The sequence below is a fragment of the Sinocyclocheilus grahami genome, unplaced genomic scaffold (genome assembly GCF_001515645.1).
Source record: "Sinocyclocheilus grahami isolate Dianchi unplaced genomic scaffold, SAMN03320097.WGS_v1.1 scaffold383.1, whole genome shotgun sequence".
NCBI lineage: Eukaryota > Metazoa > Chordata > Actinopteri > Cypriniformes > Cyprinidae > Sinocyclocheilus > Sinocyclocheilus grahami.
Window position 1 is genome coordinate 1,267,780 of NW_015505562.1, and position 14,732 is coordinate 1,282,511.

At 38.3% G+C, this 14,732-nt stretch overlaps 3 protein-coding genes across 3 annotated transcripts; all 3 read left to right on the forward strand.

Moving 5' to 3' along the window:
* LOC107549928 (kelch repeat and BTB domain-containing protein 7-like) lies at positions 1–2,151 on the forward strand. The gene has a single exon (XM_016231115.1). It carries the CDS (start codon positions 269–271, stop codon positions 2,126–2,128), a length of 1,860 nt encoding a protein of 619 aa, XP_016086601.1. The 5' UTR covers positions 1–268; the 3' UTR covers positions 2,129–2,151.
* Positions 2,152–3,312: 1,161 nt separating this feature from the next.
* On the forward strand, positions 3,313–5,831 carry LOC107549905 (ras-related protein Rab-33B-like). Its single transcript, XM_016231091.1, has 2 exons — positions 3,313–3,352; positions 4,406–5,831. The coding sequence occupies exons 1-2, from the start codon at positions 3,313–3,315 to the stop codon at positions 4,789–4,791; spliced, it is 426 nt and encodes a 141-aa protein (XP_016086577.1). The 3' UTR covers positions 4,792–5,831.
* Positions 5,832–9,033: 3,202 nt separating this feature from the next.
* LOC107549932 (regulator of cell cycle RGCC-like) lies at positions 9,034–13,956 on the forward strand. Its single transcript, XM_016231118.1, has 5 exons — positions 9,034–9,185; positions 9,328–9,501; positions 12,571–12,663; positions 12,768–12,830; positions 13,488–13,956. The coding sequence occupies exons 1-5, from the start codon at positions 9,152–9,154 to the stop codon at positions 13,493–13,495; spliced, it is 372 nt and encodes a 123-aa protein (XP_016086604.1). The 5' UTR covers positions 9,034–9,151; the 3' UTR covers positions 13,496–13,956.
* The last annotated feature ends 776 nt before the right edge of the window (positions 13,957–14,732 follow it).

The following is a 14,732-nucleotide window of genomic DNA, read 5'->3' on the forward strand; positions in this document are numbered from 1 at the left end:
AGCACGCTAGAGTGCGACACGCGACGGCGAATGCTCGGGATCAGAAACCGAGCGGAATTAGATTAACCGGAACGGACATCAGCGCCGAGAGTTCGTCCTGAAAACACTTCCGTTCAGTGAAAAAGGACCGCGTTTCATTCATGAAACATGTCTGCGTTGTCAGGCAACAAAGAAGCGGTGCCTGCAGCTCACAGCTCGTTGTTTTCATGACACTTAGAGACCTTACATTAGAGCTGACAGGATTTAGTTGCGTTCAGACGGAGAAAACATGGCTTCGGTGAACTGCTTCGCCGGTCCTGAGGAGCTTGAGGACACAAATCACGCTGTAAGCTTGACGAGAGAGCTGAAATTACTCTACGACTCGCAGCTGTTAGTCGACGTGACTATCGAAGTGGAGCTCGATCCGGATCAAAGTGTGTCCTCAGGCTGCTCAGGAAAAGTTTTCCAGTGCAACCGAAATATACTGGCAGCAGCCAGCCCTTATTTCAAGAGCATGTTTACCGGAGGACTGTATGAGAGCACTCAGAGGAGCGTCACCATTCATGGGGTGGACGCCCATTCAATGGCTGTCATAATCGATTACTGCTACACTGGCAAAGTCACAATCACTGAAGGCAACGTGCAAAGGCTCTATGCAGCTGCCAACATGCTGCAGCTGGAGTATATCCGGCAAGCCTGTGCCAACTTCATGACCAGAAGGCTGGACCTTTCTAACTGTGCAGGGGTTTTGAAGTTCGCCGACACCTTTGACAATCTGGAGTTGAAGAGCAAGGCTCAGGCGTTCATCGCGAAGAACTTCGTCCAGCTCGGTGCCAGCGCGCGAGAGCTTTGTGAGCTGGACCTGAAGCAGGTTAAAGAGATCCTCACACTGGATTCTCTGGACGTGGACTGCGAACGCAAAGTGTGTTCGTTTGCAATCCAGTGGGTTGAGAATAACCCGCATGAGGTTGCTGAAGATGCACTGCAGGTCCTAAGATGCGTGCGATGGCCTTTATTTTCAGAGAAAGACAGGGTTTATCTAGATGGCCTTAAATCAAAGCCTTTTATAATGAAATACCTTTCGAATGTCCTCGACGGGGCCGGCGATGAGCCGAGCGCTACGATTTCAAAGAGCGTACATGCTGCCAAACAAAGAATCGGCAAGAGTGCAAAAGAAATGGTGCTTTTCTTCGGACGGCCAAATGAGCCTTTCATGTGCTACGATCCCTATACGGACGACATCTATTCTATGGCGTCCCCGGTCATGAACCTCACCAATCAGAACTTCAAGCGCTCTCCTGTGGAGACGTTTATGGTCTGCACCACGCCAGAGAACAATCTGTATCTCGCCTCGCACCTGTCCAAGCACTTCTGGGTCTACAGTCCTCTGTTTAATTGTTGGCAGGAGCTTGCGGAAAGACTTCTGGGAAGAGTGCACTCCTACATGGGCTACCTCAACGGGCATCTGTTCATTGTGGGAGGCAGAGATCCGGTATCGGATGCCAGGCTCAAGGAAGTAGAATGCTACAGCATTCAGAGGAACCAATGGGGTTTTGTGGCCCCCTTGCCGCATTCTTTGGGAAAGATGCAGGTTGTGACGATAAACGAGCGACTTTATGTGGTGAACAAGAGGAGAATGCTTAGCTACGAGCCGAAGAAAAACCTCTGGCTCCAGCGGGGCTCTCTGAAACGCAGTAAACTCCACAAGGCTTGTGTTTTTCAGGAGCAGATTATATGTTTGTGCGATATCCCCGTAGTTAAAGCCTATAACCCAGCTCGTGGAGAATGGAGGCGGATTGGAGACATTCCCATTGGCAGCAGCGCTCTCAACTACCAAGTGGTGCAACACAACAGCAAACTGCTGCTTCTAACTATTGAAATAGTCCATCACAATAAGAGCAGGCTTGTTATACATGAATACGATCCCACTCGAGACTCATGGAAAAACGTGGCCACCATGTTTGGATCGTCCTTCGGATCCATAAGCCTCTCCACCCGGGTTTATACCGCGTGCTTGGGGTCCGGTCAGAATTTCATCTCAGAAGAGGATGACGACAGCGGCTCCAGCGCTGACTGGGACTTCGATGGATTGACTGACGCAGACTCGGACTCCGGCAGCTCAAGCTCATTTTCAGATGAAAATTGGTAGTCGATGCAGTTATAAAGTGTATGGCAAGCCGTACAATTGCAGAGCTCTATAATTCAATTTTTACTAGTAAAAAACCACATTAAAGATATGTTTAATTGCAGAGCTCTGTAATTGAATTAAAGAGCTCTCTAGTTGTAAATCTTACTAGTAAGAATTGAATTGTAGAGCTCTGTAATTGTAATTGTAACTAGTAAAAATTGATTTAGAGAGCTCTCTAATTGGCATTGTTACTAGTAAAAATGCAATTACGACGAGTAACTCTGGGAATAATTTAAGCTAAAATGGCTTGCCATAAAAGTGTCAAATGTGGAACTGAGCCATATGTGCATATGCTGCAAAGTATTTTGAGATATAGGTGTTGAAAGTAATAGCCTGTTTCGATGTGGCTCATGCCACAGCAGCCAGGGTAGAACCTACTTGAAATTCATGCTGTTATGAGTATTATTAAACAAATGCGTACCTTTATGATATATGGCCAGTGAATGATACCTTGTCTCAGGATTATACATTGGTACAATTAATTGTTAGCAGTGGCGGCTCGTGGGTTTTAAAATAGAGGAGGCACACTAATTGTATTGGTCTGGGATCCCTGCCGATTATTATTATTATTATTTGCTGAACCACTTTAAAATGGCTTTTTGATTGCTTTTAGTCAGAAAACGTAAAGAAAACGACACACACAGCAAGCTAATATAATTTCATTACCCGGCCTATCACTTGAAGCACACATCCATCCCTTCTTAAAAGTCTGTGTTAAAAGAGAGCTGCCTGTTGTGCTATTTAATTAAGCCGACTGCTGTAGCCTATATCCAGCTTAGGCTGTTTTCGCTAAATTTGTATACTGTTTGAATGACAGCTTGGTAAAAATGTTGGCGATCAAATATTCAATATCACTACTCATCATAAGCACTTGGTACATTATCAGCGCAGCGGCAGACGTTCAAACTAATATCAGGTAATTTACGTCTCTGTGATGATTGGTTGATATCAGAAGGAGGCTAGCCTCCCTTACGAGGTTTCTTTTCTCAACACTGCTCAGCGCTGAAAGTGAACACTCGATGCTGATTGGCTCATTTTTTTTACCAACAGAGGCACGAGAGCTCAGCTCTCCCCCGGCCTCCCCCTCACCTTCTCTATCACCTAGCGGTTGCAATTACATCAGCAGATTTTTTCACCTCAAATTGATGGGGAAGCTGTGCCTCCCCCGACACGCCGCCACTGATTGTTAGTATTGTGTCTCTGCCAGGCTTTGAAACTAGTAAATAAAGAACAGTATTACGCAGGAATCTTGAACAGGGTACTATGGGGCTAACAGCCCCTCTTAAAGAAAATGTGTTTATTTCTGGTCTCAAAAGTGAATAATGATCAGAAGAAAAAAATAAATGTATTTTTATTTAATATTGATGGGGGGGGGGGGGGGGGTCATGTGAAAATACACGATAAGCGAGGTTTCAAATATTAAGGCTACATTGGTTGAGGTGATATGGAGCAAAATTTTAATACACTTTTGATCTAGCAAGATCACTTTTAGATACATTATTAAGATAAACCATCCTTCAGGAAGGGTCATTTACTGTTTATTCCAAATATCTTGGGGCATTTCATAACCTCTTAAGTATGCTATAACTACACATTATTCTGCTAACAGTAAATGTACTAAATATACGTCTTTGAGCAATTAGCTCTGTTGTACCCTACCTCATTTTACCAATTTTCTGTTTGTTGCTTATTTTCGTTGTTTAAGTGTTATAGTTGTGTTAAATTATCACGTTTATGTAATCTTCTTGAGAAGTGGGACAAAACAGGGTGCAAAATTGAAAAAATAAAACCTTGTACTCAGACAAATGAAACTACATTTATGTATCTTATATGTATTAAGCTACTGAGCTATGCTTTGATACAACCTCCCAACTTTTCTCTTTTTTAACAAAATGTGCTTTTTTTTAGCTTGGACTGTGTAATATAATTTCAACTTTATCTTTAACAGCATTCAAGATGTTTTTAACATTTCTAAACACATACTCGTGTTAGCAGACAGATTACACTTTCACATGTGACCAACATTTCCACAACAAATATAAAATATCATAATAAAATATTGTCAAAATATTCAACTGACGGAGGTGACACATCTGACGGTGGTGACGAAAACCTGAATTTGTATCAAATACATTGAATCAGTCAATTACTGTATTAAAACAGTGAGTATGTTATTGTTAATAAAGCTTTTATTCAGGAGTCACATTGAAGTATTTTGATATATCACTGGAACACAAGATCTTAGAAACGTCCATGCCATCATCTTTGTGTATGACGTGACCAGCCTGGCTTCATTTGAGAGTCTGCCGGAGTGGATTGAGGAGTGCAGCCGTCACTCAGTCCCTCCCATGGTGCCCCGCATCCTAGTGGGCAACAAATGTGACTTACGAGGAGCCAGAGAGGTGTCCACGCTTTTAGCTCAGCGGCTGGCTGACAGCTACAACTTCCCGCTTTTTGAGACGTCTGCAAGAGACCCTGCGGAAAAAGAGCACGTAGATGCCATTTTCCTCACGCTGGCCTACAGGCTGAAGAATCGCAAGCCGCTGAGACTGAAACAGCCAAGTGAGAGCAGCTTCTTACAGCTCGCTGGTGGACAGGAGGAGAACACACCCTGTTTATGCTGATGCACTTTGGCCCGTACAGTTTCATGCAATAATTTAGGGTGACGTTCTGTATGAAGTTAAGACAGAAAGAGAGATTGGGATATATACAGTACAGTATATGTCTATAGGATTGCATTTGGTGTATGTGCAGTTTACACATTTCTTTGGAAGCATAAACCGTGGAGCATTTTGAGGGTTTTGTTTAGTTAAACCACATATTATGCAGCAAGCGATGCCTATATGTCTTATTACTACATATTATTATTTAAGAGCATTATTAACGGTCTAGAAACATGCTCAATGTCATGAAGACCTTATTAAGGAGAGACTGTTATAACATTTTCAGTCTGTGATAACTTTGCATGTTGTTTCAATGTTACAATTCCGCATAGGTTGCCGCTGTGAAACTTCTAAAGGCAATCTTGGGCATGTCTGAGGTGTCAGAAATAACACATTGGTCCTCATTATTGTGCACCGTGAGCTTTCTGTTATGCTTGCGGATACAGATAAATTACTATTATATTTTCACTTACTTCTCAATTTTGCAAGCATATATTATATCTAAACTGAACCAGACAGACTGCATAACTAAAGCTATTAATTACTCCATCATGAACACTAGTAGGCGCCACTGTCAAAGCATTCAGAGCATTATTATGAAACAAATTGAGATTAAAAACAAGGGAAAACACACTCTTTATCATAAATGTGAGTACTTATATCCCAAACTCAATGTGATGCATTTGTGAAACACAGTAATCTGCAACATATTGGTGTTTTTTGTCGTCTTTTACAAGCAAATCAATGCATCAATTAGACGTCAACACATCTCAAAGGCTTGATTTCAATCATTAATTTTTTTTATTGGCAACCCTTTTTGCAAGCAATAGCATTTGGAAAACAGGGACTGTATTGCACTTTAAATTGAGATTGTATCATGTCTGACGTTTGTCTCGATTATTCAGCATCATGTATTATTTGTTGTACTTGAGAGAAAAATGGCATTGTGTAGTTTGCAGTGACTGTCAGATGTGTTTGGAAGTGAATATGAAAATAAAATGTGTACAAAAACGAATTCTTTTTGATATATTCTATATAACAGTTGTGATCAATCCGGATCAAAGAGGAATTTAAAAGATTTTAAATATAAAAAGGGTTCCCACAGTAATGGAAATATCAGGAAAATTGTCAAATTAAAAATCATGGACATTTCTATAGTGACTGTATTTGTCTAGTTATGCTCAGCTGTATTTTTTTTTAAGTCGGAAATGACTCTTTGCAAGTACAATCTTCGCAAAAGTATTTGTTAAATTCAAAATTAAATCCTAATCCTAAAAAAAATACAACCCACTGGGAACTGGAAAAGTCTTTGAAATTCAATCATTAACCTTTTTTTTTTTTTGACAGCAACATTCAGCAAATCCTTGTGAACATTTTATTTTGTGAACCGAACAGATCTCACCCTCTCAGACAGTAGTGTCGTTTTTGACGCCGTCCATGTGCACTTAAACCCTAAAGTCAGCAGGCGAGTGCAGCTGCAAACACATGTCTTGTTTTACCATGTGTCTACCTGTTAACTCCAACACCAGAGGTGTGAAGAATTCTTTTCCAAGTGTAATCCCACAGCCCCACTAAAAATAACAAAAAGCAGGATTTAACTGCTTATGATTAAGCAGTTAGGCCTTAAAAGTATTGTTTGTCCTTGTGAAATTGCCTGTGCACTGGAAAGTACTGAAGCTTCTGGAATCAATGACACATATTTCATGCATGTGAACACACCTGACCAATAAAATGGATCTGAATCTAATCTAATTGCCATGAATTAATAACTTGAGTGCACATACGTTTAGTCACCACCAGATGTCTGCACAAACTTAACTTGGACCAGATCAGTTTAGTGAATAACAGTAACAGGAATGGCAACACTAGACTTGACACAGAAAATGCGAATACTTTGAATTTAACACCAAAATAAAACCACATTTTTTTTTAATTGAAACAGAAAAAAATTGGGTAGTATACATATAATGCATTTGTTTTACATCAAATGATATTGTTACATCTAAACCGTCATCCTTATCTTTAATGTGACTTTCCTCCTTATATGTAATTGCATTTATTGATTAAAAAAAAACATTTGTACATTCAAAATATTAAAATATTTGGTGAAGCACCAAGTAGTTCTGGAATATTTATTACCACATTTATATCTTACATTGAAAATGCATTATTTTGGGGAAAAGTAAAGTAGAAAAGGAGAAATGATATATAATTTCCCATAATTTATACTAATTATATTCTAATATAATGAGTTGATGGTCAAGAAACATTTATTATTATAATCAATTATTATCAATGTTGAAAACAATATGTGTGTGTGTATAAACTCATATAATCATAATTATCATCATTATTAAATAACTTTATTTTTATTTCTCATATATTTGATTAGACTTGACACAGAAAATGCGAATACTTTGAATTTAACACCAAAATAAAACCACATTTTTTTTAATTGAAACAGAAAAAAATTGGGTAGTATACATATAATGCATTTGTTTTACATCAAATGATATTGTTACATCTAAACCGTCATCCTTATCTTTAATGTGACTTTCCTCCTTATATGTAATTGCATTTATTGATTAAAAAAAAACATTTGTACATTCAAAATATTAAAATATTTGGTGAAGCACCAAGTAGTTCTGGAATATTTATTACCACATTTATATCTTACATTGAAAATGCATTATTTTGGGGAAAAGTAAAGTAGAAAAGGAGAAATGATATATAATTTCCCATAATTTATACTAATTATATTCTAATATAATGAGTTGATGGTCAAGAAACATTTATTATTATAATCAATTATTATCAATGTTGAAAACAATATGTGTGTGTGTATAAACTCATATAATCATAATTATCATCATTATTAAATAACTTTATTTTTATTTCTCATATATTTGACATATATATATATATACTGTATAGTATACACTGCATGCTTCTGCCTGTCTTGTTTTTGGCCAAAACTGTACAAATGAGCAGTGTTGGGGGTAACTCATTACAAGTAACGCGAGTTACGTAATCAGATTACTTTTTTCAAGTGCCTAGTAAAGTAACGCATTACTTTTTAATTTACAAGAGAATATCTGAGTTACTTTTTCAAATAAGTAACGCAAGTTACTTTTTTTCCCAATGTATTGATTGACAGCTCTGGTGTCCCCATGTTGAGAGAAATCAGAAGATGTTACTGTAGTTCTAAAATAAATATGAATATGCATTAATTCATCTCACTCACAAAAAAAAAACAGATTCAGTATTCCTCAAAATGAATAAAAATAATGCAACTCAGAATATGACGCAAACCTGCAATAATTAAATGTTAAACAACACAAATATCCTTTATGTATTTAATCCCATTCTATTAACCAATGTCTTTGTTTCTGACCTTCGATGATCCAGTTCAGCCGTACTAATAAGCACAAATTACTCTAGACAACATTTGTGTCTTTTTTTAATTTATTGCTGAAGTGTGTTGAAATTTCTTCTGCATTCTACTGTACGGATGTAAATGTGCTTTCCCTTCAGCCTGAGGCTTATTCATTTCACTTTTGGTGTGAAAAGGCTTTTATATATTTGCCAAAAATACAACTTTTTTATTTTAAAAACAAACAAGCAAGCCCTGTCCAGATTTAAAAAGTAAGGCAAAAGTAACGCAACGCATTACTTTCCATAAAAAGTAACTAAGTAACGTAATTAGTTACTTTTTAATGGAGTAACGCAATATTGTAATGCATTACTTTTAAAAGTAACTTTCCCCAACACTGCAAATGACCATCACACATCAACTTACATGAAACAAGGCATGAAGAATTAACATTTTTAATAAATATATTGAGCCTCATGTGGACATTCCAAAGGGCTTTTTGAACTGTAATGCATCTTTAAATATATTTTCATGCCGTATTGCATTACACACAGTTAGCCATTTTTCCTGTAACATTATTGCTGTACTGCTGGTAAAACATTGCAACACGTGAAGTCATCGCAAAAGGGTGACCATGATTGAGTTATGGTTAAAAATAAAGCAGTACTGATGTCGCACATGTGTCATATAGTAGCTGTTTGCAAACACATAGTTCAGGGAGGAATGACGCCAGGCCATGTAACTCACACGGAGGGCTAAAACAGGCGCGAGCGTCTCACTGGCCCCTCAGTCCCCGCCCTCTCCCAGAGCCGGCGATATTTAAAACAGCCCCACGCGCACTGTACGCGCCGAGCAGCTCAGACAGCACAGAGGGAGAGTGTGTCAACAGCAGGAGACTGGTCTAATATCGGATATTTGGGAGTTTAACACACTAAAGGAGTACAGAAGATGAAGTCTCCAAAGATAAAGTCACAGAGCAAATGTAAGTCAAAAAGATTTAATAAAACTTACTGCAATTGAGCCAGACTCGTTCAGTGAAGCATGCGCGTTACAACTGAGGCGATACTTTGTCGCTCTTGTTCTGTCTCAAGTCTGCAACAAATCTCTTGCGTTGCGTTTTCCAGCGTTTCTTGAGGAGGATGACGACCTGAGCGCCGTGCTGTGTGAATTCGACGCTGTCATTGAGGATTTCTCGTCCCCCGTGGAGAAGCGACACTTCAGGTATGATGAGCACTTGAAGACCGTGAAGAGACGGAGCAGCGCGAGCGTCAGCGACAGCGGCATCAGCGACTCTGAGAGTGAGTATGCAGCAGGAGAAAGATGCTTTTATTATTCCAGAAGAATGATAGAAGCGACCTGAAGCCAGTATCACTGCATCACGACTAAAGCCCGGCAGCCTCAGAAGTAGGGATGTAACGATTCACTCAACTCACCATTCGATTCACGATTTATTTTTTATTTTTTTTACAAAATGAGATTTAAAGGGGTCATATGATGCGATTTCAAGATTTCCTTTCTCTTTGGAGTGTTACAAGCTGATTGTGCATAGATGAGATCCCTGAAGTTGCAAAGACTAAAGTCTCAAAACCAAAGAGATATTCTTTATCAAAGTTAAGACTCTGCCACGCCCCCCTAAAACGGCTCGTTCTAACACGCCCCCACATATCTACCTCACTATGTGGAAATATTAGACATGAGCAGTTTTTAATCTAAATTACATTGTATCATTTCGAAATTTGAAGCAAAAACAAAATGGTTTGACTTCAGTTTTGTGAAACTATGCATAAAAAAATATCTGCATGAAACACAGCAGATGAGCTGAATGAGACGCAGATTCACTCTTTGCCAGCAGGTGGTGCTTAAAGCATTTCCTGGTTTCCGCTGTAAACAAAGCAGCGCTGCACTTATGCACTTTAATATGCATTATACAGAGGCAAGATGAAAAGAAAAAATACCATCTAAACTTTTCTAAAGACAGTAATTTCCCCTCAGACATGCATTCATATAAACTCCTACACCTAAATGAATCACGATTTGTTTAGCATCTCAACCGATTTGAATCGTCACATATTTGAATCGGTTTTCAACCGGCTCGCGGTTAATCGTTACATCCCTACTCAGAAGTTAATCTTATCTAATCTAATCTGAGCCCACACACAAGCACAAAGAACAGCTGGGTTTCATTAAACGTCTTTTAAAAGACCTTGAAACTTGTGAAAACCGTGACATTTCTGATAGTCAGCTGTAATAGCTGTTAGGAGATTGTGAAGCAGAAGAGAGTTCAGTCAGACCCCGAGACGGTCCAGCCGATGACAAAGAACCAGTGCCTTGCTCAGACGTTTTGTGGAGACTTCAGGGTATCAATTTCAAGTTCAACACTGACTTTTTTCTTAGCCTGAAATCCAAACCTTCTTGGGTGTTGTAGTGCTGATGGGATGGATCCAGAATCTGAAGATGGATTGCATCATGAATGGATATATATAGAAGCGTTCTGTTTTGTTATGAGAGCATAGAAATGTTGCTTTTCATTTTTGCTCTAGAGGTGTTCTTGTGTTTAATGGTTAAGCAACAAGTGATCTCTTTACCCCACCCTTTTCCTTCTGGAACAAACAGGGAATGTGACAGACTCTGTGCTTGCACAATAAACCTTCCTCTGGTGCAGTCATGGCATTATGTGCCCTGCAGTGCCCTCATGGATCTGTGCAACTGCATTTTGGATCCAATCAAGCCTGATGGCATTTTGAGACACGTGCCATTGATCTGGATCAGTGGCTTCAAGCGGTTTTGCTTCAGGACTTTATACTGGATAAAACATCAACCTTCCTTTTAAAAGCTGCTAAGCATATCCTTGAGAAAATGAGAGAACACTTTTGCATTCTTTTAAAAAGAGTATTTATTACATAAACACTATACTTAAGTGCGAACTGAATGTAATGTTTTCAGACACTCGAATGCATGTTAATGGCAATGAAATGAAATTGCATTAGATTCAATTTATATTTAATGCCGTTAGTTGAATGTATTTATAATTACACATGCAATGAAGTTGCAATGTAGTGCATTTAAAATATATGAACTTTTAATATTGAATAACACACTACAGTTGAAATGATAATAAAGTACTTATTTAAAGCATGACACAAGATTAATACAACTTAATGATTATAAGGGAACCTTAAAGTAAAACTTTCAAATTTGACATTATTACAGTTAGTGTACCTAAGTGTGTTTAGAAATATGTACCTTTTACACTTAAGTAGACTAATTGAATTTGTATTTTATTATCTGCAAATACAATATTTAAAAAATATATATACTTTAACATGTGCACATTCAGTACAATTAAGCACGTTTCTTTTTCATAAGTGCATTTAATTAATTAATCTAATTGTGTATAAATATATGATTATTTGGCTGATTTTAGGGTTTAAAAGCACTAATGTAGATGACACAGTCAGTGTCAGCTGAGAGGATACTGGCACGTTTCACCAGCTGACAGGCGAGAGGATCTAATGACTGAGGCGGTGGGAAAAGTTGAGCTTCTGTGTAATGGCCTTTAACGTCGAGCAGGGCTAAGAATGTGTAAACAAAGTTTTTTAAGATACCGGGTCAGACCTTTGGATTTAAATGAACCTGCTCGAGGGTGGGTCGCGGTTGAACCCGCTTTGAAAGTGTGCTCGTGTGAGAGAGTCTTTTATTAGAGGAGTATGCATTGATTACAAACTCAACCCGCTCTACTTGCACAGATTAACTCCCAACACCCCCTTCCCCCTCCGGTTATGGGTCACTGCACATGTTTGGCAAGCCTGTGTGGTAGAGAGCAGTGCTGCTCCACTGCTTTTACATTAGCCATTAAATGGTGACTCAACACATGTGAATACTATAGACTTTCAGACTTGAGTTTTTCCAGCTGCCCCTTGAATTTCAATGGTTTCATGCTCTCGGCAAGGAAAAGTGGGTAACGCTTTATTTTTAGGTGTCCTTGTTACACATGTTACATGTACTTACTATTATAATAACAATACATTATGCATAATTACACGCAAAGCCTAACCCTAACCATATAGCAAGTGCATGTAGTTAATTAATATTACTCAGTGCTTAAATGTATAGTTACACTGTAACAAGGACACCTTAAAATAAAGTGTAACTGAAAAGTGTACAAATGTTGCAAGTGAAGTAGTATTTAATGCAGTTTGAGTTATACTTTCTTTTACCTTGCATCTAGTTCATGTTTTTTGTGGATATGGCATGTTACACAAACTGACCCGTGACATATAAATTTGCAACAAAACACGGTAGAGTTTTCGGAAGTGTCAGTTTTACATTTCTGACTTCCTCTGTCTCTTTCTTTCCTTCTGTAACAGGTGCAGAGTCCTTGAACAGAAACAGTTTCAGCTTCAGTGATGAGAAGCTCAACTCCCCCTCACCAAACAGTCCCTTGGTCACATCTCCTAAACGTGAGTTGAAATATATGTTTCTTTTTTACATATTTAATGCGAATGAGTCGGTTTTAGGTTTATTTGCTGTACTATGTTGATCAACTGTGTATTGTCTTCTTCAGCTAAACTCGGAGACACTAAAGACCTAGAGGACTTCATTGCTGATCTTGACAGAACATTAGCAAGTAAGTGCTGAATGATGTCAATTTGATACCACCCACTCCTTTTATCAACCGTCAGATAAACGGATCATGGGAAGAAACAAGACACTCTTGTATCAACAGGAGTTTTCAATCTCTTATTGAAAGATTGAGGTCATGCTAGTCATAGTGTCAGTCATGCACACACACACACACACACTCTCCTACACTCTTCCTCTGTGATGCATTAACACAGTCTAGAGTGCTATAACTTGCCTCAGAGAGACAGAAGAATGCATGTGTGTAAACCTGCAATGCACTGTAACTGTAGCCAGAGGGGGATTGCCTCTGATATTACCTGACACCGAGAGAGCAGTCATATAATGCATATTGTAAAGTTGATTTTGCTTCAAAACTCTCATAAATCTTTTTTTTTATTATTGACAGCTTTCCTCCCAATCTCTTTTGCTTATGTGTCTTGAGTACATATATTAATTCAGACACCTTTACATTTGTCATGCAAGCTATTAAATGCTCTTCTGTTTATGCTGCTAATGAAGGACTTGCTAAAAGGGCTGCAGTGTTTATTGAGGGGGTGTCTATAAAGAGAGGACCTGCATACACACTGAGAATAACCCTGACACCCGAGGACATGAAAATGTACTAAGTCTGTTCTCTGCTTGACTGTGTTTTTTCCTCCAGGCATGTGAGTAAGAGACGGGGTGACTGGGGCCCACCACATTGTAGCTCCGCTGGGGGACGACAGCCAGACCGCACCTGACAAACCTGAACTACTGTGAAGATGGAGAAGACATGGTCAGGGTTTCGCATGCTGAGCGATGACGTTCACGAAGACTTGCTCCCATACAAACACACTCAAATGCATAAGAAATACACTTTTGACAGGAATGGCTGTGCTCTCTGAAAAACTTGAGCTGTAAGATTATTTAAATAGCTTTTTATAGAAATATATTTTTATTTTATAGAGTTGGTTATTGTAAATTTATCTGTAATACCATTTTGTGAATTTATATTTTTGTATTTCATGTAAATATTGTTTCGGACTCTATCGCCTTGCTTTAAGCCTTTTCTGTCACATGAGAATAAACTTAATTCATTAGAAAAACTGGCAAAGCAATAATAACGTGTATTTAATACAACTAATGTCTTCTAAGAGATTAAAGTTGACAGATTTTAAGATGTGTCATGGCATTATTTCATTGTGTGTCTGGTTGCATCAAAAGCTCGTTTCGTGGACAGAAGATTTACTTTAGGACACTAAGAGTACATTGCTAATTAATTCAGGGCTGTGGGTCAGTCAGCTAAAGCTCTTGAGCAGTCTGAATGATTGACCTCACAGCAGGGGCTTGAGACCATGAGCAGTTGCTCTGCAGAAAATGTGACACCTGGTCACCTCCTCAGCACTTTGTGTCCAAATCTGTGTCTGGATCCTGCCACAGTAATCGTCTGTCTGCTCTGCTCTGTCACCATACATTTCTAATGTCATCATTAAACCAGAAGAAATCCTCTCTACAGAATGTTGATTTATTATTTGATTGGACTTCCAAATGTTAAACCATTAAAAAAATAAACTAAAATGCAAAATGACTAGGCTACTATTCAAATGTTTGGAGTCGCAAATATATATATATATATATCTTTTTTTTAAATAATCTTATGCTCACTAAAGCTGCATTTATTTGATTTGTTAAAATGTAATTTATGCCTGTGTTGCAAAGCTGAATTTTCAGCATCATTACTCCAGTCTTCAGTGTCACATGATCCTTCAGAAATCATTCTTTCATGCTTTTATAAGAAACATTTATTATTATTATTATCAATGTTCAAAACAGTTGTGCTGCTTAATGTATTGGAAACCATGATAGATATTTTTCAGCATTTATTTGAGATTTTTTTGTTGCATTATAAATGTTGCTTTTGTTAAAT